At 44.6% G+C, this 27,979-nt stretch overlaps 1 protein-coding gene across 16 annotated transcripts in view; it reads left to right on the forward strand.

The window, feature by feature from the left end:
- Positions 1–2,663: 2,663 nt before the first annotated feature.
- Positions 2,664–27,979, forward strand: part of FBRSL1 (fibrosin like 1) — a 548,288-nt gene continuing 522,972 nt past the window's right edge. For 8 of the 16 annotated variants that reach the window (XM_062590518.1, XM_062590519.1, XM_062590520.1 and 5 more), the window contains exon 1: positions 2,665–3,067. In XM_062590518.1, coding sequence (XP_062446502.1) covers positions 2,774–3,067 — 294 coding nt within the window. In that variant the 5' untranslated portion in view covers positions 2,665–2,773. Of the gene's footprint in view, positions 3,068–27,979 lie in introns of all 16 variants that reach the window. The other 8 variants (XM_062590524.1, XM_062590530.1, XM_062590525.1 and 5 more) reach the window with 3 other exon arrangements.

Here is a 27,979-nt window from a genome sequence, read left to right on the forward strand (position 1 = left end):
AAAGCAGCAGAACACGTAAGGAATGAAGCCAAGTCAGTCAAATGGAGCAAAGCCAGCCAAACACAGGGGAGGGAGTACCCAGGAGTGATGGTAACATGTGGTAATATCTAAATGCATGCAATAAAAAATGATAACAAAAGGATTAGGCCCTGCTACTACTGTGATAGGTGGGACAGTCAGTGTTTTGCGTCAGGGCCCTAATCAGTGCCCACCTCCTTCAACTCTGCCCCTGGGGTTGGGCCACACACAGCTTCTCTGTCAGCCCCCAAGGGGCAGGTCTCTTTTCTGGGCAAGTGCCCCAATGATCAAGCCTTGACTGAGGCTCCGAGGAAATCTGGAGGGAGGAGAGGGCCTGACACACCAGTGAAATGAGAGAAAATTACACCCTGCTTTTGTGCTGCAGAGGGTGGATGAAACCTTGACAAGCTGGGTGGCTGGGGAGTAGGCTGTAAACAGCATGGCCAGGTCTCCAGCCTCCACATCCCCATGAACTTGGCCTTCATCCCCAACTCCCTTTCATTGTTCCAGATCCCACCTACACCTCCATGCTGCCAAAGTCCCCTTTCCGTGCACCTTCAGCCTCTGGTTCATCCCTCACCCCTCCCTGCTTGTCCCTTGACTTGCAGCTCGTTCTTCAACCCTTGTCCCATGTCCTTCATCTCATTCTTTTATCAACATCTCATTCCTCAATATATCTTTCACCCTCAGCTTGTCCTGTGACCTCCAACTTGTCCCACTGCTCATCCCTGATCCACAGCTTGTTCCCATTGCTCAGCTCGGCCCTCGACCCCATCCTGTCCCTCAGCTCGGCCCTCGACCCCATCCTGTCCTTCAGCTCATCCTTGGATCCCATACAGTCCCTCAGCTTGGCCCCTGACCCCATCTTGTTGCTCAGTTTGGCCCTCGAAGCCATCTTGTCCCTTAGTTTGGCCCTCGACCGCATCTTGTCCCTCAGCTCGGCCCCTGACCCCATCTTGTCCCTCAGCTCAGCCCCTGACCCCATCTTGTTGCTCAGTTTGGCGCTTGACCTCATCTCGTCCCTCAGCTTGGCCCTGGATCCCATCTTGTCCCTCAGCTTGGCCCTGAATCCCATCTTGTTACTCAGCTTGGCCTGTGACCCCATCCTGTCCCTGAGCTCAGCCCTGAACCCCATCCTGTCCCTCAGCTCGGTCCTCGACCCCATCGTGTCCCTCAGCTTGGCCCCTGACCCCATCTTGTTGCTCAGTTTGGTGCTTGATCCCATCCTGTCCCTCAGCTCGGCCCTGGATCCCATCTTGTCACTCAGCTCGGCCCTCGACCCGATCTAGTCCCTCAGCTTGGCCCTGGATCCCATTTTGTCACTCAGCTTGGCCTGTGACCCCATCCTGTCCCTGAGCTCGGCCCTGGACCCCATCCTGTCCCTCAGCTCGGTCCTCGACCCCATCTTGTCCCCCAACTCGTCCCTGACGCCCCCAGCTCATCGCCGCCCGCGGCCGGTGCCTCCCGCGGGCTTCCCCTCCACTACGCGGGGGCTCGGCCGCCGCGGGGCGCGGGGTCCCCGGGCGAAGGCCGCGGGGCGGGCGGCGCAGGCCCCCCCCGGAGCCGGGCGGCGGGAGCGGCGCCGAGGGGAAACTTTTCCCGCGGGCGGCCGGGCCGGGCCGCCGCACCCCCTCCCCCGCTGCCGCCGAGCGCGGCGAGGCGGGGGGCGGCGCGCGCCGGCGGCGGGGCGGGAAGGAGGAGGAGGAGGAGTAGGAGGAGGAGGAGGAGGAAGGGGGGGGGCCGGGGGCACGGCCGGGCCTGCGCCGGGGAATGACGCGCAGCTGGCAGCCCTGCTCATGCGCGGCCGGCCGGGCGGTGCTAGCGCCGCGTCCCAGCTCGGGGAGAATGGGGCGGCATCCGGGCAGCGCCGACTGAGCCGCTTCTGGGGGCCGGGGCTGCGCCGCGCCGCGGGCGGCCGGGCTGGGGCGGGCGGGCGAGCGCCATCCGGCAGCGGGCGGCGGCGGGGGACGCCGCGCCGCGCCGGCGGGGGGCTGCGAGCCGCCGGCGGCGGCGCCCGGCGAGGAGGGGTCGGCGGCGGGCGGCGGCGGCGGCGGGCGGCGGCGGGGGCTGCCCAGGGATTGTCTGGCTCGCTCCGCGGCAAGAAAGTTGGGCGGCGAGCGCGGCGGCGGCGGCGGCCCCCCGCCGCGGTGCGCGGCGGCCGGAGCGCGGCCCCGGAGCGGCGCGCTGCCCCCGGGGAGGGGGCGCCGCGCCTGGATTATCCCGAGCTGGGTCGAGCCTCCTGGATCTGCCTCTCTCTTCCGCGCCGAGTGAATCCGAGGTGTCCTCGTCTCGATCCAGATAGATCTTCTCCCCCCCCCTCCTCTCTTTCTCCCCTCCTCTTCCCGTCTCGGCTTTTTTTTTTGGGGGGGGGGTGGGGGGGCGGGGGGTGGAAATTTGTCAAGGTCATTCCGTGGATTTAATATTTTTGTGTGTGTGTGCCGCTCGCCCCACCGCCACCGCCACCCAGCCTTGCTCTGTGGATTACCATCGCCCTGGATCCGAGGGTCTGAACAGCAGGATTTTTGTTGTTGTTGTTGCTGATTTTTTTAATTATTATTATTATATCATTTTTTAAGGGCTTCCGGGCTTGGAGAGGGGCAGCGGTGAGTTGGAGGGGGGCGACTATTCTCCCCCTCCCGCGCCCCCCCCTCTACCCCCCCCCGCCCGGCCTTCTCCTTTTTTTTTTCTTTTTTTTTTCTTTTTTTTTTTTCCTTCCTCCTCCTCCTCCTCCTCGATTTTTGACCCTTCTTCGGAAATGGATGGGAAAATCAGGCAGAGCCGGAGGTCGAGGTCGCAGCGGGACCGCGTGCGGCGGCGGGAGGCGGCGGCCCGCGACCCGCGCAACCAGAGCCCCTCGTCGGGCTCCGAGAAGGAGCCGAGCCCCGCGCAGGAGAACGGCGGCGCGAACTGCCCGGCGGCGCGCGGCCCCGCGCCCGCCGCCCGCGCCGCGCGGCCCCCGCGCCGCCGCCGCCGCGAGTCCAGCTCCCAGGAGGAGGACCTCATCGACGGCTTCGCCATCGCCAGCTTCAACACCCTGGAAGCGCTGGAGGTAAGAGCGGAGCGCGGCCGGGCGGCGCTCGCCGCGGCCGGGGCGGCTGGCTTGGGTGGGTGTTTTTTTTTTTTTTTTGGGGGGGGGGGGCGGAAAATTATTATCAAAAAATATATGTGTTTTAAAAGGCGCTCTGAGGCCGCTGGATCTTGCAAACACCAGTTAACGTGCATCGATGTTAGCCCGCAGGAATCGCGGGGCTGCGGTCGAGGGGGTGGCGGGGTGCTTGCAGCCCCGCTGGCAACTTAACTCCTTCCCCCTCCCCGCCTCGCCTTCCCCTCGCTCCCCCTAATGTTAACTATCACTTAGGGCATGTCAGATGTTTGTTTGGGGTTTTAATTGGCTGCGAAATATCCCCGGCGCTGCGGCGTGTTGGGATGGTCTGATACTGTTGTGAATGGTGGAGCTTCCCCTTCCTCCCCGCTTCATCCTTCTCCTCCTCCTCCTCCTCCCCCCGCGGCTCGTGGAGTTTGTGTTTGCATTGCCAAAATGTTACTTTATCTGTCTCCGGAGATTGTTAGCAAATGGCTAGTGTTTGACATTTTGTGGAAAAGAGATGTTTAAATGGATAATAATCCCTTGGTTGTAATTCCCATTTTTGAAGTAATTGAACAAATTCTTCATCTCGTGTTGACTGTACATATTTTTTTCTGGTGTTAATAGGCTGGCAAAAAATATTGCTTGTCTAACTTATTACAAACAATATTTGCTGAACAAATACTGCCTGCCTTGTCTGAGCTAAGTTAAGCAGAGCAGGAAATTTAATATTTTCAGAGGGGCATTGACAAACTAAGACTTTGGCTTTTGATTTTTGTTTTGTTTGTGTGTGAAGGGAAGAACTGAGTTGTCGAAAGCATGTTGCAAGTCACTTAGTAGGCATAATCGCTTGGATTCTGAGTAAATATGAGCAATCATGAGCAATCCTGGTACCCTCGCTCAACTTTCTTCAACGTGCTGCACTAGAAACGTGGCAAAGTTTTTGGGCTCTCCCACTGCTTCTAGACTTCCTGTCACTTGAGCGTATATTAACTGTGTTACAGTAATTAGGAATGAATAATCCCAAATTTGTCCTGGGATCTCCAACATCTTTCACTCTGACTTTGAGAATCCATTTTGTTTGTCTCACTTGTCTCGTTCTGTTTTTCCCCAGCCCAAACCTCTTGCCACACAGGCCTCTCCTTTCTGGTAGCCTCATGGCCACCATGAGTCTGCCACTCAGTTGTGTCCTCCTCGAGGTGACGTGTGCGGGGGATTTTTCTGAACCAACTTCTGCGAGTCCAGGCAATAGTCCGCGGAAGCCCGCAGTGGATCTGAGGTGGCCCCAAATAGCCCTGACTGCCCAGCTTCTCGCTGGGGAAATCACTGATGACTTGGCGATCCGCTGTAATATTTGGGTGATGAAATCCTGGCTTAGGGAGCCTGGAACTGGACACGTTCGAAAAGGGAAACTTAGTTGAGTATTCACTGAGCAGCACTAGATGTGTGATACTGGAACGGAAACGGGATTTATGTTAAGAGTGGAGACTGGTGTTCTTTGGCCTTTAGCAGAGTCATTTCTGGGGTGCGACCCTATTGGGAAAGCCAACTGCTTTGTCAACGCAGGACTGATAATGAGCAAGCTATCCACTTCTGTTTTCCTTTAAACAGGTGCCGCAGACTTGTCTGTATTTTTTTTTTTCATGGGCACATTCTTAGTCAAGTATGCATCAGCAGATAGGTCCAATTAAAGCACCAAGTCTCCACTCAGCTGTCAGTGAAGAAAGTAAAATTCATCTTCTAGCAGAAATTTTCTACCATGATGAGCACATTATCAGGAAATAGGATTCAAATGATAGTGCAGTCCCTCCAGGGCTGACGGGGAAAACTACACGCTTTTCAAAGAGTGTGTAGTATGTGCCTTGTTATCAAATCAACCAAACGTTAACCTTGGTAAGAGGGCACGTGGGGAGAGAAGGTGACCTTAAACTTCTGCCATCCCAAAGTATGTCTATGGAAGCTCTTGTGCTTCTCCTTAAACAAAAGACAGAGGAAAAAATGGATTGGGGGAGAGAAGAACCAACCCTCAATACTGAACCAGGAGGCATGTCGTATTTGAGGTGCTCTGAAAGCCCTGATAACCACGTGTGTTTCATAAATTCCAGTAACACTGAAAAGGCAGAACGCTCTGCATTGTGAGGATTTTTTTCAGAAGTGTAGCACTGCATTTGACAGTGGGTAATGCCTGGGAGATTTAATGTAGCTGCAAGCGGAGGGGATTATCAGGACAAAACTACTTTTAAAGTAACATATGCCCATGTAAATTAGTGAAACTGCAAGGTCATTTTGCATAGTATGGAGCTGTGTGCTGTATTGTACTTGACTGCAACAGGTGGCTTTCCTCTGGTTTGGAGGAGATTTGCCTTTCAGTGCTTTTCTTTTCTTTTTTTTTTTTTAGTGCTTAAAATCATCTGTGATGATATTTTGAAAATAAATAATAATTAAAGACTTCCATCTCCACGAGGGAGGAGAAAGTAAAAGTGGGTTCACAGCCTAGGAGCAGTACTGACTTAAGAAAGTCAGTTTTGTTTGATTTATGGTCCTAAAAAGGGCTTTTGTTGCATATGTGGCAGTTCATTATGATCTGTTCTTGTTCTAGCGTTGTTTTTCCCTTGATTTTTACAGCAATCTGTGATAATGTTTAAAAGGCTAGCCAAGCTTTGGGCTTCCCCTTGAAAATTAAATTTCTTTATGATTAGAGGGAATTTTATGGTAGAGACGTTTTGGAAGTTTTTTTCTTTTTATCTGAAAACACTGTGAATTCTTCCCCACTTCAGAAAATTCTTACCGCTAGTGTTCTTGTAAGTAAAGGGTGCTATATACATATTCTTCCTGCATGTTGAACTGTTGATAAGAGCAGTTAAGGTTAATGCTGGCGGACAGCTTTATGAAACTCCGTTTAGGTCTTTTGTGTATAATTTAAGAAACAGCATTCTGAATTTTGGTTTAACTAATGTGGCAATGCTTGCTTTGGAATTTGGTATCAGAAAATACTGCATCTTATTTCTGTGACATTTATGAGTTACAGATTTCCCAATCCTAACATCTTTCACATGAAGACATACTTGTTTTTTTTCTCATTGAAAGCAAAAAGCCCGTCCACTAGCAAATCAGCAGTCTTTCTCTGTGTATAAAACGTTAAGGCTTCTCCTTTCCCTTTCTTCCTCCAAATTCTGTCATATAAATTGGGCTCAAACTCAGGTTACATGTAGCTGAGTTGTGTGTATTTTCTTTTTTTCTTACCTGACCACTGAATACGATTTGGGAGTTAACAGCCTGGCAAGCGAGTTTGCCCTGGGCTGCCCGTGTGCGTGAGAGGCGGTCGGCGAGATGGGCAGCCCCTGGAAAATCATTAGATTATCGTGCTGCAGCGGAGGACCAGTTCCTGTCCTGCTGGTCAGAAAAGTTAGCAGGCCGAGGAATGGTGGGCTGAAAAATGGGGGATTTTTAGCTGTGTTCTGAAATGAGTGGTATGGATGTGAACATGTGTGTGTATTCATTACATTCAGATGAAGCTGCTAATTATTCTTGAAGGTGATTGGTGAATCAGAGTGAGAGCATCTAAATGAATGAGTTGGTATTTGAGGGCTCTCTCTGATCATAGATGTTTCTTTCAAGTATAAAAAACAGCCCTAAAAGGAAACTTCATCAGAATGTTAATGAATGCGATCTTTGAGAGCAATTGTTCTCTCAAAGTAGTTAAGACAAGGGGTTGTGTTTTCTTTTTGGCTTTTGTTTATCAATTTTACAGATTCCAGCAAAGCTCTGGAACACTGTATGGAAATTTTAACTTTCTTGGGGTGTGTGTGTGTGTGTTTTTTTGAATATTTAACCTATTTATAGACTCCCTTGGAGAATCCACTTGCAAATGTGCTTTGAGCGATGCAGAAGTAGATCCCAGAGCTGAAAAGGCAGACCTTGGCTTGGTGCATGTCTTGTTGAAGTTGGATGCTGCCCTTGCACGTGAGCAGGACTGGGGCCTGGCTGCAACTAGTCGCAGACCTGAAGGAGATCAGTTAACACTTCCCCCCCTGCCTCCTTACTTTTGTTCTTGTGAAACCTAGCAGTCCTAACCTGCAGTTACTCTTTTGCTGTGTACACTTCAGTGTAGCAAAATTCAGAAAGCATAATGGTGATGGTAAACTTCTGGACAGAATCCATGAGTTCTTCAGCTGTTATCTTGATAAGGCTGTTTTCACATGTGTGTTGTACACTGTGCTGTTACTGTTGCTCTGATCGCTCATTGATAAGAAAACCAGTGTATTTAACTGCAACTTCCTGTTCCAAAGGTTTTATGCTAGTTCCACTGACCTAGCTGTGTAACTTTTAAGTTATGATTATGTCACTCTATATGTTGTGCTGGCCTTTATTTTTTCCATGCTTATGTTTTAAAACAACTTCAAGATTTTAAATATTTTCCCCCTTTACTTAATTATCAAGTGATAGTGCCTTTGAAGGAGAGTTATTCCTTTTTTTTTTTTTTTTTTTTTAAGCTCAGGAAAGCTAATGATTTTTTTTGATAATGCTTTAAATGCTTTTTTTCCTTTTGATTTTCTTGAAGGCCTTTTAGTCTCAATTGATTTATTCTCCTAGCTGTTGATTTTGCATCTTGTCTGACTCGGGTACTCAAAGCATTTGTTGTTGAAGAAGAAGTAAGAGGGGGTTAATACAGAGCTAAAAGAGAAGGATTCTAAGGGGTGAGTTCTGGAAAGTCTGAAGTGTGTGACCAGTCTTGTATGCTGAACATGGCCAGGAGTAAGTGGAAACTGGATTCCCTGCAAACCACAGTTGGGTGGCACAGCTGTGAGTAAGGATCTGCCTCTTGTGTTGGAGCTGGGGCTATTCACCTCGTCAGTAAAACCTGCTGGGGCAGCGAAGGGCGAGTTGCACGGCCGGGGTGACTGCGTGCGTGATGCAGTACTGCCACCAGCACGGGCATTGCCTGCTTGCATTGGTGTTACTAGTGCTATTTAACATAGCTGTGGTTTCCGCAGAGAGAGGAAATGGCTTGCTCACCTGAGGCTGAGCTTTGAAATACCTGAGCTTTCTGAACTGTGGGTGAAAATCCCAGCTGAGCACAGCTGAAGGTCCCCCTCATGCTTACCGAAGAGACATACTGAGTTCTACTTAGTTTGGCCCATCTGAGCTCTTATATTTTTAGCCCAGATTACATTTGACCTATCTCTTTGGTTTTCTGAAGGAGCTCTTAAAATCTTACAGAAATTTTCTGAAAGAGTCTCCTTCAGCATAGATGCTCAGCCTTGCTTCTGTGGTTTACCTGGGGTAAAACATGAACTGAAGCTTGCTGACATGTGTCTCTACATAGAAATGGACCTGACCTGCATGAAAAAATTCAGATGTGAGATTATAATTTTTTTTAGAAAAAGAGAATAGAATACTTCATAATTAAAAATACAGGGTACTGTATATTGTGCAGGTAAGAATTTCTGATAAAAGGGATATAATAAAATTAATGTTTCACTTAATCCAAGTAATAATGTTGGATGCAATTAGTGTTTCTTTGTAGTAATGCATTTGACTTAAGGTATAGTAACAACTGAAAAGTTTTTTGTCTTCCCAATGTGTTAGAGAGACACTTTTTATTGTAAATCTCAGTTATTTCACAGAATGAGATTGCATATTACAACGATACTTTATAGGAAAATAACAGTGAAAAACTGAGCTCAGTGGGATAAGATAAGTCTGGCATACTTCACTTTGCTTCTTTGATAGATTCCTGCTTGCTCTGCAAAAGGTTGATGTATCACGCAACTGTACCTCTTTAAAAATTCATATAGTTAAGGAGATACAATACCCAGAACATAGACAGTGACATTGATGTAAAGGTACCTAGATTGATCTTGCTTCTTCTTGTAACTTTTTAAGTGTTTGTTGTGTTTTTTATTCTTTTTTTTCTTCATTTCCCCCCCCCCTTGGTATCCTTCTGTTCTCTTCCTTTCTATTTCTTGGTGTGAGCTGTTGAATTGTTTAGGCACAGCCACTGCAGGCTGCTTCCCTCCTCATCAGGCTTAGCTGCACTTGGTGGGTTTTCTGTGTATGTAGATCCTAAACTGCATGCGAACCTTGAGTGGAGAAAGTGCTATAGAGTGATGCTTATTGCTTCAGCTTCTGTAATGACCGATCTTTGTCATGGTGATATAAGTTGTGGGGGAGCCATCGTGTAGTTTGTCTTCAGTGCTGCAGCAGGTACTTCAGAGTAAATGGTATCAGCAAAGCTGAAACACTGTGTCCTGCTCAGTGCAATGCAATATTTTTTAAAAAATAAAGTTTTGAAATGCAGTATGGTGGACGAGCATTGTGGTATCTGTTGCATGAGAACATCCTGCTGTAAGTGAGAACAATTTCCAATTCACTGCACTTTAATGCTTTCAGTTTATCACAGTAAAGGTATAAAAGAGCTTTATGTAGGTGAAGTGGCTCTTGCTGTTCAGATATCTTTTGGCTTTGCTGTGTTCCAGCACAACAGGGGCTTTGACTGCTCCAGCAGTGCTCCTTGCATAGAGAAGAGAGCTTGAACACTACTTTACTGGTTCTGGTCCGTCTCTTTGAAAAATATTTTTTTTCCCAAAACTAATGAACTATTAATAATACTGTTCAAATGCTAAAAGGAGAATCAACCTTCCCGTTATTAATTCAAAATGTTTAAAATGAAGGAGGAGGTAAAATAATGTCCGAGGCTGCCTAGGACGAAACGAGACCTGTGTTTGGTTGCCAGTCGAGTTCCTCTTGTGCTAGCTGTTGTGAAAGCGGGGCCGGTACGACTTGAACAGGCTCCAGGGCTCTTCCGTCCCGCTCTGAGCGAGACTGGCGGCTGTTTCGGGACCTAGTGACAAGAGATGAGGAACACTTCAATTTTTATAGCTTAGTTATTTTGAACTGACTGACTGGATCCAGAATTCCAAAATACCTGGTAAAAATGAGCCGAGGCAGCTACGTGTGTAGCGCTGGCGTGATCCAAGATGAATGTAGAATGTTTCCTTTGTAGCTCTGCCTTGCATCAAGCCAAGAAGAGACTAACTTGAACAAAAGTTTCGTCTGCAAGGTCAGTGGTTGGCATGGATAAGGGGATTGAAGGGATCAAAATGATTTCCCAGTGCTACTGGCTGCAAAACATGGGCTTATGGCACCATTCCTGTCTCTCCCTTTGTGCTCGAAGCAAAGCTTTTTTAATCTTTTGCTAGCTATATATAGTTACAGCACACAAACGTGGCAATTTTGAAGTCAAACATTCTATTTTAGGGAACTGTTGGTCACTGTCAACAGGCTGAGGGAGCTGTATTTCGTCTTGTTCTCTTCTACCCAAAGCATGCTGTGCAGGGAAGACACGGTGGCTGTCTTCTCTGAATGCATTCTGATAGAGATACACTCAAAATATATATGGTGCCTTTGTGCCTGTAGTCTAAATGTGGAATTTATCATGTTTGTGACAGGATATTGTCACTTTATCTTCCTGTTTGGCAGAAGTTCTTCATAGATTTCTAAAATGATGACTGTAGTTGTGTGGTGGATTTTTTTCACTTTTAAATTTACAGTGATTTACTCTGATGCTAACATATCCCTGATCTAGCTCCTACTTAGTGAGGAGATGCTTAGGTTAGGAGTTGGAAAACAAATATTAATTTAGGGCCTCTGGCTATTCAATAGACTGTGCCACAATGAAGGACACCAAGGTCATTTCTTTAAGCATTCTTGATGGTTAATAAGATTGTAGGTTCTCCAATGATGGCTCTTATTTCTACCACAAAGATAATTAAAAAAAAAAAAAAAGTTGGAGCACAGAAGAGCTGATTTAGCCTTATGCATTAGCTAATAAATATACTATTGTTGTTGATTTCTTTGGACCCGTAAACATCTCTTGCAGTGCTGCGTAAGAGGATGTGCATCTTCTTTAATCTGTGTAGCCCGAGCACATACTTGCACACAGAGGGAGCAAGGCTCAAGATAGCATGTAGCTAAGAGATGTTTATGGAATCAGTCAAACTTGATATAAAATAATTATGGTGTTTTGACAGCTTGTTAATAACTTAAAGCCATTGGAAGAAATAGAATTACAGGATTCTTGGTCTTTGATGGAACCTTGGCATTTCTTTGAGATTGTAAAATTAAGGAAAGAATGTGAAAACTATTAAAATAGTTGCGTGGTGCCTGGGAAAACTGATGGGCCACTTAAATTAAAAAAAAAAATGTTTATTCTAATTGAAGTTCATTGCAGTTCACTTCTGTGTAGTTCACTGTGTTTGTAATGGCCAAGGAAGAGGAGGACATCCCCAATATCTATCTTGATGGAGGGTTTGGGTGTCACTCAATTTTTTTTTTTGTCCTCTCTGTGAATGAAGTGTAAAGAAATCCTTGTGAACGTTAGATGTGAGGAAAAAAGTTGTCACCTGTAGTGACTAAAATCCCCTGAAGTGTTGCCAGCATGTACTTTAGGAATCATATAATTATATGATTATTGAAAGAGGCATAAAAGACCTCATAGCAAAAACCTTAGAAAGAGGAGGGAGGGAATCTGTATGCAAATAAAGATGCACAGAATTTGCTGTCCTTTTTTTCTAGTTATTTTTCAGTCCGAAGCCCAATAATTGCTTTTATGGGGATTACTTAATAAAGCTGGGGCATGAAAAGGAGGGATAAATTGTTTACGCTGTGTCACAGGACTGACGTGCAATCTTACGGAGTTGGAGTATAAATAACTTTTAAAAGTAAAACTATAAAGTGGGTTTTCTACTAACAGAAAATAGCTATTTGTTGTAATGTTATCCTACAATAAAAGTGTTCTGTGGTCTGGTGGTTAGCAGAGGGGACCGGAAGTCGAGATAATGGGTTTTTTTTTCTGACTCTGCCACAGACTTCCTGTCTGAGCTTTGGGCAAGTTCTTTAATTGCTGCATGCTCCACCTTACCCATGCATCAACCGCGCACAGCGTTTCTTGGCTACCTTGCGGGAGGTGGCGAGCTCAGCCTGGGGAGCCTGGGGTAACCCTCTGACTTCAGTGCACCAAGGCTCACGTTTTGGCTCTGGCATGTTTTGAAGCTCGGGTTGTGTTTGAGTGAGGTGAAGAGAGATCCTTGGACAAAAGACCAGCTGGTGCTGTTGGTGCTTATGAGCCTGGGCAGTATTTCCCATCGTGTGGGGCAGGGGTGTGCTCTTCCTTGGTCATGCGCTTGCACAGGTAGGATTTGCTGCAACGCCAGGAGAGCATGCTGGAAGGCTGCTGCTGGCACCAGGGAACAAAAGGTGGGATGGAAGTTATAACCAGGAGCAAGTATGTGCTCTGGTGTCTTCTGGCCTCATTTGTCATTTCAGTAGGTTGTAGTTAAAGTCGAATATTCCTGTGTGAACCAGTAGAGGATTCCCCCCCCCCCTTCCCACTAATTGATGTTTTAATGTTGTCTTTTGTGCAGGATGTATTATCAGCGAAATAGTTCTAGTGTGTGCACCGCACTGTATACCAGTACGAGCGCAAGTTTAGCGTAAGATTTTGCTGAGCTTTGGTTCTCTGGTGTCATCTCCTACTCTTAAAATACAGATCTGTGTTTAGCTTGACTTAGGGATTTTTAAGTTCTCTTAAACTGCTTTCCTGTATTGATGCCCTTGATTTATAATCTTGCATCTCATTGAAGCACTCATTCATGCATTTACTGGGGAGCTCTCCTGATGTAGCATGGACCCATGTCTCAAGAGGGGTTTTGTTGCAAGATAGGCAAAAACCTCCCTCCTCCTTTCTCAGGCTTACTAAAGCATACAATGTATTAAAAGAGAGAAAAAAAAGTCATATTGTTATTCGCTGTAGTTACTGAATATTTTGTAAGATTCTCTCCAGAAAAAGAGAATACCACTTACTCTGATATTCTAGTTTGAAGCTAAATAGCACCAAGTTGTGATGTAAATTTGCTAATGTGATTTTTAGCTGAAAATGACAATAGTTTTCCAACCAGGTGGATTCTGTAACACATTCACTATCAGCTCATCCATCAAACCCTGCAGATATTGGTACATTCGTTTTAATGTGTGCATGGTAATCTTGTTGGTTACATCAAACAAATGATAAACCTATTCAAATGCTACTGACACTTTCCCAGCAGCCCCTGACACGTATTTGGTGGTGAGGAGAGTGGGTGGGGGGTTTCTGTTCTCGGGCTGGCCCTGCAGGTACTGGATGGGAATTTTGAGTTGAGCTGCTACTTCTTAGGTTTGTTTCATTGCCATGGAGATGGTTGCATCTGAAGGACTGATGTAACTCTTATAGAGAGCGCTGTTTTGAGGCTTTCTGATAGATACTGATGTTTCCTATGTTACTTGTATCAGGAAGACAGTTAATGAAACAGAAATGAGAGCCTCTGGGCTTATGTGGTCTGTAACTTCATGTCATACAGCTCATAACTTTTCTTTTACATCATTGGATAAAATTTCTTATTTACATCTGGCCAAAAGTGCTCAAAGGCCTTGGCTGGGAAAAGCTTCATATTTCTGTTATGAAGTTACCTTTCTGAGTTTAAGCCTCTTTGTAAGAAAGGATGATGTTTGTGGCAGCTGTTAGATAAGGCATTATCTAGAGCCTTGTGTTAACATCAAACCCTATTGCCTCAGTTACAAAATGAACTAGTATTTTGGCAGATGTATAACATGCCTTCTCCAAAAAGTAGGTTATGAATGAGTGTAAAGAGAGGCTGTGTCTAATTTAAAATTCTACATGATGACCTCAGATAAACAACTATAGGTAGTGTGCTTTCCTGATAGGATCCCTAGGATTTGTGAACTTGGTCTTTTTTTAAAAAGTAAATTGCTTACATGATATATTTCCAGATGGAAGGTTTTTGGCTTCTTAGCTTCACCCTTGTTCTGTGCTGAGAAATACATCAATGGGTTTTGAAGCTGTGGAGCATATTGGCTAGGTGGCCTTTATCCAGGAGGAGCTCAGTGTTGTTGTCTCTGTGCTTGTGAAGCTCCGGTTTTGTAGGCAGCTATTGCTTGTGATGCAGCTTGGAGGCAAGCTGTGCCTGCTCTCAAGTGGCTTCTGCCTTTGGGGACGGGGTGAGGAAAAGCAACAATTAAGTCCGCACTCGTCCCAAATGAGGAAGTTGGCACCAGTGCCAAATTCTCTCCGAGTGCTCTGCAGTTCCCATACTGGAGCAGTAACTGGAGCCTTGTCTTTAAGACGTGTGAAACATTAGGTATGTTACTCTATGGAGAAAGTGTCTCTGGGGAGCTTTCTCCACTATCCATTTGGTTAGTTGGTTGTTTTTCCCTAGATTCTGGGTGAAGAGAAATGTAGGGATTTTCTTTCTTGAGATTTTATTATTCCTCTTTCACAAAATGATTTGGCTGCTCCTGTTAAGTTCACCAGCTCCTAAGGTGTGCACCTGCATTTTAAAATTTTCCTCAAAATTATTTGTCTTCAGCAGTTGAAAGGTGCTGCGTTGCTCTGTATAAGCAGATATTTATGGATTTCCAGGGGAGGATGTTCTAGGCTCCCTGGTAAAAATGATTAAGCTCTTTGCTGGCTTCCTGGTCAAAATGTGCCAGTTGATTTTCTTTAGCTCTGCCAGAACGAATCCTGCAGGCAGTCCTGGGCCAGAAACATCATCCTCTGTAGGGTTAATGTTTGGTTTTTATAATTAGTTACTAGTTATTTGAGTGTAATGTGGGATTTGGGTGGTGTTCTTGTCTGTTTGATTTAAAGCTTCAGGGGGAACTTTGCAGGTTGGATCCCTGTTACGTCACCGAGCTTCTGCATGAAGGGCAGCTGGTTGTGACCACTGCAGTTTGTTACTGAGCAGAGGTTTTGCTGATATATTTGTGGCCTGTGCTTTAGTCAGTGCTTAGGTGCATCTCTTGTGGTACTATGATATGTGGCCCAAACAGTGTCATGTTTTACAATATTTCTCTGTATTTTGTTTGTGTAGTTGGTACAACCTGTAAGGGTTTTAATTAGGCCTCAGAATGGCCCTAATCTAAACTGCTGGTGTCTTTAAGTCTGTGTTAAGTATGATATGACTGGTCATCTAAAATCAGATTATTGGGTTTACTTAATAGTTCACACGAACTGCTGTATGAGAGCTATCCTTTCTAACGCTTACATAGCAGTCGGCAGATTTCACTGCCGTTGCTTACTGCAGTCCCTGGGAGAGAGAGGTTTGTAGACGGTACCAGCTGAGACCGAACGTGAACTGCTCGCGCACGGTGGTGCTTAGGGACAAACACGTGATGACAAATGCGGAGTGAAATACAAAGGGTAAGCCCACATGTCAACCCAGCTGAGTCCGGATTCTGGGAAGCGTTGGACTTCGGTTTAGTGAAAACAAGAAGGAAAAATATCAGGAGGTTGTTAGTGCCCTGCTTCCACCCAGGCAACCGCGGGAAACGCGGAGCTGAGCTTGGGAAGAGGTTGCCGCTGTCGCAGAGCGCGTCCCGAAACCGCCGGCGCTTGGTTGTCCTGGTGCGGCTGGCCCCAGCAGCCTGTCTTGTCCTGCAGAGCCGAGGACGTTCCGTAGCGTGGGACGTGTCCCGGTGCTAGCCCTGGTAAGCGAGCAACTACTCATGCTTTCTTCTGAGTAAACATAGCTTTTCCCTGTTCTGGATTTTTCTCAATTTGATTTTTCTTTAATTCTGATTTTCTGTTAGTTGCCAGAAAGGAATATTCATTGTTGCAGTGCATTTAACTGGGGGCGAAAACGGAGCGAGTACTGAGAGGAAAGAATAGATTTTTGTCTCAAATGATACACATATACGTTTGCTTTGTTCTTTTACATCTCTTCTTTTGTGTATGTGTGTATAAAAATTCCCATCCCATTTACAAGTGTTTAGCGGATGAAGTCGCTGGTGTTTTCCATACTATTACCTCTGCAAGGTTCAAAACACAAGCACAATGTAATTCTTCATTCAGTCTCTGCTGAGTATTATAGGAATAATGATCCTGTGCCTAAAGCATAAACCAAGACACAAAAAGCATGCCAATAAGAATACAGACCTGCGGGGGCGGGGGGAAGTGAAATGTAGCATGTCTTGCCAATTCTGCTGGAGCATACTTGTCTGTATTTTGGGGCCGGGAAGGGGTTAATCATTGTGCAAGACTGTCCTCTCTGATGGCAACAAGCAAAATGTCGCAGGAGTGTGGGCTTCTCCCCTCCCCGTTAGACAAACAGATTGACACGTCTTCGGAGAATGACAGCTCGCAGCAGTGCGATTTAACCAGTGTGAGTCTGGAAGCAGGAGCGTAAGCGGGAAGGCATGGAAAAAAACAACTGACTTTGTGTCTTCATGGCAGCCGAGCCTTTCCGAAAAGCGTAAATGCTTCTCTCTCGAAACACATTCCTGATCAGGAGGAAAGAACAGAAGTTGGGCTGAGATTTTCCAGTCTGGTGAATTGACATCTCGTAACTTCTGCTCCCAGTTAGCCCCCAAACTATGTGTGTTCAAAGGTCTCTTTTTGGTGGCTGCAGATACCTTTCAAGAAGGTCAAAATCGGGGTTGCAGCTGGATGATGAGGTAAAAGCTTTGCAGTGACATACGGAATTTTTCTAGAATTTTTAGTTCCTCTAATATCTTGTCAATCTTTAATGCTGAGTGAACTTTAAATATCATCTCTGTTTAACAGCATTTAAACTTTCTGTTTTCTATTTTGTTCAGCCTGAACAAAGAAATACTGTTTTGTTCTCTTCTAGATTATGGACATTCAAATGTTTTTTTGTCTCTCTTTATAAATAAAGAATGAGAGCTTGGGTGCCCAGTTACTTAATGCTATTCCCTTTCTAACGCTGAAAGTTCATCCTGTCCCCTGACTCTTATGTAGTTTTTTTAAAAAGTCTCTAAAAATGTGAATCTAAAGGACTTAATTAGTGTTGATATTTCAGTGATGTAGGGTTTTTTTTTTTTTTTTTTTAGCTTTTTTTAATGAGGCATCAGTGTATGAGCACTAAATAGGAAGAAAATTGAACCAATATCCACAGGGATACTTTTTTTTTTTTGTTTGAATCAAACTTGAAAAAAGGAAAAATATCTGACTAAAGTATTTGGTGCATCACTTACCCTGTGTCCAGTGTGTCCTATGGAGTGAAGAGAAAAAATGATGATGCCTAGATACTGCTTTAGTACTAACTTGCTCCCTTTGCTGTATACTCCTAGGAAAATCTGCATAGACAGACACATTTTGACCAGTGGGTGGTTATCTGTTTGACTGATATTATTTTAAGTCTGATAAAGCATTGTTCACACCTTCTTGGAACGGAGTATGGAATAAATGGGGAGCTCAGTCTCCTTAGTACCATATGTCATACAGACAGGCTGTGCTCTGCCGTGCTCTAATACAGGGGTTTATTTCATGCATGGTAGCCTAGACATGAAACAAATGTGTAGAGAAGGGAATTATGTAAAATTGAAAGTGACAATTATGCAAACATTCCAATTGAGGAAGAAGCAAATTCTTCTCTTTTTTTCCCCATGTGCTTGAGTTCAGAGTTAAGCAGCCTGCTGAGGTTTTTTGAATGTGTATTTTATCTGTTGTATCTCTCATATCTTGGCTGCTTCTTATTTCTTTTCTTGTTCTGTTCTGTTCTTTTTTCTTTTTTTTTTTGGTTGACCTTATTTTCCCTTTTGTTCCATGGAGTCATTCAGTCTTTGTACTGCGAGGTTTGTTTACCTTGCCAGAGAAAATGTTAGCACCCTTCCATTTAGGAACTGAAGCCTGCAGTCCTCGCTCCCTTGCAGCACGGTGGCCTGTCCTCCTTTGCTTTGCTTGGCAACTCTGCATCCAGTTATGGGAACGCTCTGACTGACGTGTTCCAAATCTTTTCGCTTGAATCATTTTTTTTTTTTTTAAGGGAGGGGAAGCTGGTGAGAGAAGAGGCAAGCTGTGAAAATAGCTCTCTATTTAGATAGATACCCTTTTGCAGAGCTGAACAACTTGATCTTCCATGCTGCTTGGTAATTCCCACGCTTGCCATAATCAAGACACTGAGGAGGGAGCTGGGGCTGGAGCTGCGTGGCTACTTCAGTCTGACTTAAGTATGGCCTTTTGCTGAAAGGAATGGTCCTTTCCTGCGCTGACTGCTTGTCCCTATTACTTCCTTTGTGCTAGCATGAGGATTTACACTGCCAGGAAAATCAATTCCCTGGTCTGGTTGGCTGTACAGCCATGCAAATGCCTGCTCTGGCCCAACAGAGGCAAGGATTGCCGAGAGAGGGACCTGCCGAGCAGATGCATATTGAGTAAAGAACCCCTGCAAATGTGGTGTGAGCTTTTGCAGCAGGATTATGACTAAATGTTCTCCAGATGTTTCAGGTCATCTTCTAAGTCGGGAACCCACTGAAGTGGATGGTGCTCTTCCTACACTGGTTTCAATTAAGGCTTCTGAAGTTAGGATGCTGTGGTTGATTATGGGGCAGTGGGAGTGACCGGGAGTAGAAGGCATTACTTGGGAGGATAAGATCTCGCTTGTGATTTAATTGCTCTGAAAACCAGTTTCTACCCTGTTTTCATTGATTAATTTCAAAGTGACAGGGAGAAAGACAAGACAACCTTTTGTTCGTATTTGGTTGGATTTCCAAGTGAGTGAGATATCTAACCCTATTGATGCAGAAAGTTAAAAGTAGCTCAGTTTGTGAATGGTCTTTACATAAAAACTTTTTTTGGTTACTCTTTTATTTTTTCTTCTCTTCCTTTCTGCCTTTCTAAAAGGTTTCCTGTGCCGGTGTATAAAGGAGAAGCAGTATTGGACTCCAATGTTGAATCCAAAGAGGAGGGGAAGAAGCAGTTTTCCACATCAGTGTAGTTTTTCCCTTGCTATAATCCCAAGGAAGAATTGAAGAAAGTGGTGGGGGAGGATAAAATCAGTGCTTGAGACCAGCTGAATGATGACTCTACCGCAGAGAATGGTTTTCATGGAGGCTGGTTGTGTGTGGGGAGACAGAAAAATGCATATAAATTGTGCAAATTTCTAAATAAAAAGCATTTAATTGCATTAAAGGAGGGGGAGGGAACCCTCATGTGTGCACATTGAAGACGTCAGTGAGCGTGAGTAACCTCTGTGGCATGGTAGTCATTGACCTTGTCAGTTCATGCCATTGGAGGTCATGTGTGGTGAAGTGGGTTGCCACAGGGGATTAGCACATCTGGGCAGAGGGTTTTTTTTAAGTGGGAACATGCATGGCATCTCCAGCAGCACATGTGGATTCATCAGAAACACAAGGAGAGATGAGATGAGAAAGTGTGTGCCAGAAATGCATGGGAGGTGTGTGTGGTTCTAGGTGCTTTCTTGACCGCAGTTGCAGGCATTGACACAGGTGGTTACCCTCTGGACTCCTAGCTCACTAAAAATGAGATGATGTGCTTGAAATTTAACTACAAGAAACTCCCAAGCTTACCTCAGTGATCTCATAGTTAGGCTATCTTTTTTGCTTTAGTTTCTCCTACAGTTTCATGTCTACAAATGTTCTTTCATATCCTGTCTACAGCTGTTACTGTTATTAATGCAAACAGATGTAACTTTAACCTTGTCCACATGGGAGGCCTATTTATTTATGAATTAAGGTCAAGAATTTGTATTTTGGACTGAAGTTGTAAATATAAAATGATATTTTCTTATAGATCTTTGAAGTTAAGAAATGAAATGACAATGATATATCTGACTCTTATGTAGCACTTAACATTTACTGTCTAGATTTATGGAGGTATTAGTCCCATTTTACAGATGGGAATGCCTGAAGCATAAAGAAAGCAAATGATTACTAACAAATGATCCATTTGGTCTGTGCCTAGAAAGGAAAATATTCAAGATTTTAAGTTTACAGCTTTTGTTAAAGCATTTAATAGAAAGTTTGTTGGCGTGGTGTCCTTGAAGTCCAAGAGGCTGAGCATGAGGTTTTACGTAAACCTGTTCTTCTTTGCTTTGCTATGGTAGGCAAGCCCATAATGTTGTGTTCTGTGTTTTTCAGCTGACGGGCAATAACTTGCAGCTCAGTCAGGAATGCAGGTGCTGTCTGTGTGCTACAGAGACCTTAAAAGAGTTTCTTTGCAAGATGGAAAATCATGTGCTCTATTATAGCTGTACTCGTAACTGTGCATAATCACAACTGTCTGAAGAGTGCTTCAGTCAATGTAAACCTCCGAAACAGGGTTACCTCTGCTCTGGAGCATTGATGTGTTGCAGCTTGTTTCTGTCCATGTAGGTAAGCGTTGTTGCCACAAGCTAGCCGATTTACTGGAGCTTGTTTCTGAGCCACTGACAAATATGGTAGGAAATGTGAAAACATGTCTTGTCCCAATCAATAGAGTTGCCTAGGGTGTTTTTTCTTTTATTTTTTAAAATGGAAATGTCTTAACTGCTTTCCCTCATCTTACTCCTACATTCTTCTAAATTTTTCCTTTAATTGATATAATCTCACATCCCATGAAGAAGGCACTAAAAGGAAATTATCAATACTTCCTGCAGAAAAGCACTTGGTATCTCAGTAGGTTAAAATGGCTTTAAAGTTGAAGCTAGCTAGTCTTTCTGTTTGCCAGTTGGGCAAACTACTTGTCAGTAATTTTCATTCCCTCCTGGAGGGGGAAAAAAATAAAAAATGACTGATGCTTTGCTTCTGCATTAGTTGTAACGACCTGGAATTAAACTGGTTGTAGCAACTAAAAGGCTAAATCAGAACGTCTGAAGAGTCCTTTTTTCTCTCTCTTTGTTTTGAGAACCGCAATTTGTAGCTCTTCTACTAGATTTTTGCTAGGCAGCAGAACCTGAGGCTCTGCAAAGCTATTACTTTTAGAAAAGACTGTGTATGTTAGAGTAACATCAATGAAAGCATGCAGAAGGCCAATTGTAGAAGGTACTCTCTAGTTATTCAAGAGAAAAATACTTATCCTGAAATACAGCCAGGCTTAGAAGTGAAAATAGTGGCACAGGCAAGAGAAATGAAACCTAAGCTGGGGTTTTCAGCCTTTGTAAGTTGGTGGCCTCTAAAGGTTCTTTAGAGGATGCATACTTCTCTATAAAGACGTGTTTAAGACTACTAGCAATGAGATTTTTTTTTTCTTAGTTAGTTTTGGAGGTTGTCCTTTGACTTCCCACTGAGGACTGCAGGCCACAAGCTGAAAACCTGATGTTGCAGCGGAGCTTTGAACAGGACCTGGGTTCTTCCAGTTCTCAGTTCACTGCAGTATTTATTGTACCATGTTGCATCTTTAATGTCAGGTTGGACTTGGAGAATTAAGTAGTGCAATTATGAAGCAGAGGAAAAAAACAGTGATGTAGCGTCTGCGATAAATTAGTCATTTTGTACCTTCAAATAGCAATTATTCCTCTGACTGGTTTTTATCTGACCGATTTGCATGTGCAGTCATGGTAACTGGGTTTGCAGATTAGGCATAGAATTTTATGAGGATCTGATGTTGAGTTTTGGTCTTCCATGGTTGGTGCTTACTGGAAACAGTAAGCAAGATATACAAATGAGGGATTTTGTGTAGCTGATTATGATTAGCTGCTTCATATTTTTATCTCCCAAAGCTTTTCTGCTTTTCTACACTCAAGGAAACAAGATGGCTTGCTTTTATTGTAGTGCGGTGGTTTCCTTGTTTCGTGTTTTTTTTTTTGTTTGTTTTTTTGTTTTTTTGTTGTTTTTTGTTAATCTGACAGGTCTGTGTAAAGTGGTCCCATCTCTGTAGAAGCCGTAACACAGATTTCATTTGTATTGGCATTCTCTGCTGCATAGTTTGAGAACACATTGTTCAAGGACTGGGAACTCACTGGAGCTTTAGTGTATTTCACAAGAGATATAAAAGAAGAGAGAGCTGGGGCAAAGAAGGGAAAATAAACTGAAGCAGTATGGAGTGACCGGGGTGAAATCCTGCCTCACTGAAGTCTGTGTCAAAGCTCTGTCTTCATTGATACCACATTTCCAGGTCCTCTTTCTGATTTTGATCTTAACTGCCCTGGCATGCTGAAAATTAACAAATGATAATGGATTTAATGTTGTACACCTAAAGAGCTAAGTGAAATCTTAATTTGAAGAATATTAATTATTCAGATAGCTGAATTTTGCTGGTGGGTCAAATGTAAGCTCTGTTTCTATCTGGGATTTGTGTCAATTTAGCGTGCTGTGGACTTTGTAGAATCTCTGATATGAACAGTCTTTGAAGTGGAGAAATGGTCTAAAATATCTGCCAACAGCCAGCTAGCTTTTTAAAGCTTCATTTGCTTCAAATAAGCAAGCTTTTTAAAAACAAACAAACAAACAAACAAAAAAAGTCTGCAAGTGCAAGAATAACAAGGTAGTTTTTCAAAACCATTTTCTTGTGTATATCAGCTCCAGCAACTCAGCTGTAGTTACCTTGGTCTCCAGTGCTGCTAAAGACAAATTAAGCTAATAAAACAGTATCTTGCAACATCATAGCAAATAAATTAGCTAATCTGTATGCAAGACTCTTGCTATGCTGAATTTAAACTGCTTAAGTATTTTCCCTTTTGATGAGGGGTAGAGGTTTTTAAAAATGTAACCTTAGGGGTCTGTGAAACAGTGCCTTGTCAAGCTTTTAGCAGTCTCCCGGTGTATTCATAGTTGAAAAGAGATTGTACTCTGAGAAGTATTTTAAGAAAATTATGTATTTATTTTCTCATAAGCGACTATGTAGTCTTAGACTGATAATAAATTTATACGTTAGAAGGCAGGTTCCAAGGAGGCAGTTGTATCCACCTGCCTCTGCCTGGCATTACCCGGCTTTCTTGGTAGCTGAAGGAGTTTCTTGTTTTGCATCACATGCTTGCTATACCAAAGTGCATGCATGAGCGTGTTCTCCTTCCTTCTTGTACTTAAAGTAATCAAAGTTGTTTGAGATTTCTGGTAACTCCTGTTTATTCCTTTGTTCTTTTGGGAACAACTTCTGATTGCACTGTAGTAGCATCTGTGAAGTCTCCTGGATTTGTGTAAAGCATACTGTTTTAAAATAATTACAGGTAAGTGAGCAGCTGATGTTAAGTTCTCTGAGCTGTTCAAGGCTTGTGAGGCTTTTCTGGGTCCTGATTATTGGACATTAGTGGGTAGGCTTTATTAACACTGAGTAGCAAGTTTCATTTTGCGAATACTCTTTCAAGCTCTGCAGTAGCTGCTCAAGAGACCCCCCAGAGCCGATACAGCATGGCTTGGGGGGCTGAAGAAATCAGAGTTAAACAGGGACCCCCCCCCCAATAAGTTATTTAATCTGTCTCTCCATTTCTTCTGTAAAACAAGGATAACTTATCTCCCAGTCCTTTCTACTGCTTAGCGGTTGTAAACTCTGCATGCAGGATCTTTTTGATAGGAAGTACATAAGATTAAAGTACATGGTGTTTTGTTCTGAAGAGTTTGAGGATGAAATTTATAGGCAACCGTAAGCTGTGTGTTTGTTTATGATAAAGTTGGGAGATGAAGTATAAAGGAACAGACACTGGTACTGGCCGTGTAACTTGCAGCTTTACATTACAAATAGGCTCTTGTTTGCAGTGATAAAGGCAAGAAATCCAGTGTATTCTGCTAGCTACAAATAGCTACATGGGGTAGAGCTTTTCACTCCTTAAAAATGTGCTCTTTCTCACTCTCGAATCAGTCTCTCAGCTGTTACTGTTAAAAGGGTCTTCTCTCCACCTGTTCGGTAGCTGTGATTTTCTTTGTTTTGCTTTGTTTTCTTACGATAAGAGAAAGAAGCATCTTTCCCTGCTGAACATAATTCAGCTGTCCCTGTTATCTCCTTCCCCACCTTATTTCCCACTCTCAGGATTTTGTTTACAAAACCCGCTCCCCATCCTTTGGTTTAATCAGTTGGAGGGTGCAGGCAACAGTATAACCAGGAGAAAGGTTGCTTGTGATTATTGCATTTTCCCCACTAACTGTCCCTTTCCCCTTCTGGGTCCTGTGAAGTGCTCCCAAACTTGTCCATCCCGCCTCTGCATGCACGGCTCTCGCCTTGCCCGCTGGCGTGTTCGGGGTGCCTGGGCACGCGAGGAGCTCTGCGGAGCTGCCCCATGGATTCCTTTGGTCCACACTGCCCTGGGATTTCTGTCTCGTCCCTGGGATCTGCCAAGTGCGGTGCAAATGCCGCAGTGCAGGTGCGGGAGTTCATTCCCTCCCCCGTCTTGTCTGGATAGTGTGTGAGATGAGGTCTGCATGGATGCTGAAGATTTTTAGAGGAGAAAATTACCTTGATGGTTAGTGTTTGGCGTTGTAGGATGATTTCATTACCATACTGGATATCATTACTGATAGCTGGAGATGTCTCTTCACTTCTCTCAAATGGATCCACTGTCTTAAAGCTTTTGGTAGTGGACTCAGGTTTGATTTTTATTCTTCTGTAAAAGGAAAGATTGAAAAAACTGACACCCACTTGGTCCTATGGACTGCTTGCTTGGATGTTTCTGTATGTTTGTCTATGGGTTGTTTTTCTTTTCTGGCCCCTTCTTCAAACAGTTTGTCATCTTTCTTGGGTCACGGCTTGTTTCCTCATGTTTGGAGTCAGTAAATCTCAAAGGCTTTTCAAACCTGCTACAAGAACTTCTTAACAAGACTGGGCTGCTGGGGGTTGGCGTCTTGTACCCCAGAGAAGTGGGAAGGGTGCTCTTAACCTCTGGGCACTCTCCTTCCTTGTGGGTCATCTCATCACTGGTGCTCATTCATCTCCATAGATTTTTAGGAGGTAATTAAGGAAGAGAGAGTCCTGAAACACTTTTTTAATAGTGTATAAAAATCAAAAAAGTCAAATTGTATAAGGCAAATATGGTTAAGATTTGCTTCCTGAGAGTTCAGACTGGTGGACCGTATTATCCATGATGTATACGTCTGTGCATAAGGGTGATGGTGCTAATACAACTTCTAGATCTTGTGACGCGAGCAACTTCCAATTTAAGTAGCCATGTGAGTGGCTGCTTTGAAAAGACCAGTGTGCCGTGCTACTGGGGTGTAGGTGAAATAGCCGGGAGAGTTATGAATGGAGATATGGAGTGGTTGCTGTTGGGGCGGGTTAAATGTTGCTCTGCATCCTTCAAAGGTCCTTGGTGTTTTTTCTGTTTTTTTTCTTTGTGGGGGGGTTATTTATTTTTAAATTACATGTATAGTGTAGTATTAACCTGATTAGATCAAACATCAAACTGGCATCTGGCTAGCACTTTCTCTGTAGACACTGCTAGAGCACTAGATCACTGCTTAAAGAGTGAATCTTGCCATGGCAGAGGAGCAGCAGGGGAAAATATTCCTTTTGTGACTTTATTGCTATTGTTTTGCTGACACCTTTTTAATAAAGCCCAACAACAGGCAACTGAATGCGTGGCTATAGAGACACCAGCAGTGATTCTTGGTACATGGGTCAGAGCCTGTGTCGTGTATGTGTGCGGTGTATTGTTACTGGTTGTTTTCTTCCTCTGTATTTTGTCAAATTCTTCATAGCTCTCTGCTTTCCCTGTACAGCATAGATGGGGGAAATTGCAGGCAGGGTTGCACAAAGCTGCCTTTCTTGTCATTTCTACTTAAAATCTCACGTGATGGTTGGACAGAAGCTGTTTTCACTGCTTGAAGTGAGGGGGAGGTGGAATGGGTGATGAATTTTTAAAGAAAATTATATATACTTTTCCCCCTCCCCTGAACGCAGGCAGCTTGTGTTTGTGGTAGTGTGGGCAAGGAAGCACCTCATTATGCAGTCTGTATCGGATCTGTCGCGGAGAGAAGTTGATTTCCTACCGCATACAGAGTTGTCCCCCTTGCCAAGAGAGTTTGGATGGCCCCATGAGTTATAAGCCTCTTCGGACAAAAGAGGTCGATTCCTGCCTTTCCTTCCTGATCCGGCTGCTGCTGAGGGAGCTGGCTGCAGAGGGAACTCTGGGTGTATTTTGCCATTTTCTTTCTGTCTGTTTTTCTCTTTTTCTCTTCCTGCTTTGGGTGGGGGTGTTGGGTGCTGGGTGGAGGGCCTTCCAGATTGTGTTACTGCTTGTGACACTGCTCCAGGTCCTCTCTGGAGCCAGCTGGCAGAGGCCCGCCATCACCTAGTAGCACGGCCTGATGGTCTGTGCTTGCTTTCCACCCCAATACATTCGCTCTATCGAGAACTGGAAAATCATGATTCAACTGTGATTGCTATTTCCTGGCTTAAAAGCCAGCACCGAACCCCTCGCCACGTGTGTGCCAGGATCTCCCGTGTGAACTGTGCTCTGCCTGCTCCCTTCTGGCCCCTCTCCTACAAGGAGGCCAGAGCCCAGCTGTTTCGATGGTCATTAACTCCATCAAGTTGCGGGTGCTGCTGAGTACTTGCAGCTGGTGAGACATTCGGGTGCTTGCTAGTGACGGGGCTGCCATGCAGGTGGGCTGAGTGTACTGGGATGTGTGCACGGCTGCCACAGCTGAAACTGAAGGGGAAAAGCTGATGTATGGTCAACATTGAAAGAATAGTGAGCTAGTTGTGGTTGTCCACCCACCACCTCCATGCTCCTGCAGCCTGAGCTTCCTTGCTCGTAACATGAGAGTTGGCTTGTGTCTGGTTTGCATTTTGTATTCCTCCTGCTGCCAGGGGTTGGGGAGTGGGCCGAAGGAGCCTGAGTAAATTGTTCAGGCTGTAGGCCAAAAAAGCAGAAGTGAAGCCAATCCACATGTGCCTGAACTTGGAGGAAGTTCCTCGCCAGCCCTCAGCACTTCTCAGCAGCAGTGAGACTCCTGCAGCACATTTCTGACATTGGGCGTTGCTGCCGTTGGGCATTGCAGAAGAAAGCTGGGCCAGAATCATGTGGGAGGAGGTCTGATGAAGCAAGGGCCTGAGCAGTCTCCTTGTGGTCCTTTGTCACTGGTCCTCAAGACAGCTGTAGTCTGCAACCTGTTTTCGGAGTGTTTTTTACTGCTGTGTTCAGGTTGGCCCTCTGGCCATATATGTGACCTGCTTGCTTTTGTTGTGACCACAGAGAAATTTGAATGGGAGAGATCTGGGACAGGCGGTTGCAGTGAAGATGAGCAAGAAGTAGGATTGTGCTGCTGCGCTTTGGGAATTGGGAGATGTTGAGGTTTGGCATTCATAGTTCTATTGCACCAGCTGTAAAGGAATCGGAGCTCAGGTTTGAGGTTCCATTTTTAAAATCACACAGATAGTGTCACTCTTTGGAACATGCAGTGAAGACCTGGATGTTATACCCATGTGGAGAAGTTGACATAGGTGTGTATCACATTGAGTTGTCTTCAGTGTAAGAGCCCTAGAGGTACATGGTCTCTATTAAAAAACCAAAAAAACAAACAAACAAACAAAAAAAAACTTCCTTCTTGAGGTTTGATGTAGATCACCATGTCACTGGACTATGGGCAAGCCAAATCTACAACTGAGGTTTTAGTATCAGTTCCTGTTTTTTTTTTTTTTTTTTCCTTAGTGGCATTTTGTGAAGGAGCTTCCTGCTTTTTTTTTTCCCCTATCTCTGCCTCTTGCCTTTTCCCCTTAGCAGTGCTTATAAAAGACAAGTAGGATAGTTGAGAACCCGCACATGCATGTAGTACTCTCTGCTAAACTTGTTTCACCACTTTGCTTCCCCCAAAGGGTGTGTGTATAGATCACGCAGTTGGCCAGATCGGGCTGAAGCTAGTTAATGGGCTTTAACTGAGCAGTGAGCCTGGCATTGTTTGAGGGCTGTGAGTGGGTAACGTTACACCAGGCTGGCATTTGTGTCAGCTTAGTTCAATAGGACACACAGTGTACTAATAGCTGTTTGGAACAGGCTGAGAGAATGAATGCCATTGTTTGAGAGGGCATAATGTGTATATAGTGTGAAAGTCAGCTGGAGACTCGACACAACAGAATTGCAGTGTGCACATGCACACAGTATGTAAACAGAAATATTCGCTGTTCCAATAGTTTTATGTGTAAGTGAAGAGTGTATA

The sequence above is a fragment of the Rhea pennata genome, chromosome 17, assembly GCF_028389875.1.
Source record: "Rhea pennata isolate bPtePen1 chromosome 17, bPtePen1.pri, whole genome shotgun sequence".
NCBI classification, from domain to species: domain Eukaryota; kingdom Metazoa; phylum Chordata; class Aves; order Rheiformes; family Rheidae; genus Rhea; species Rhea pennata.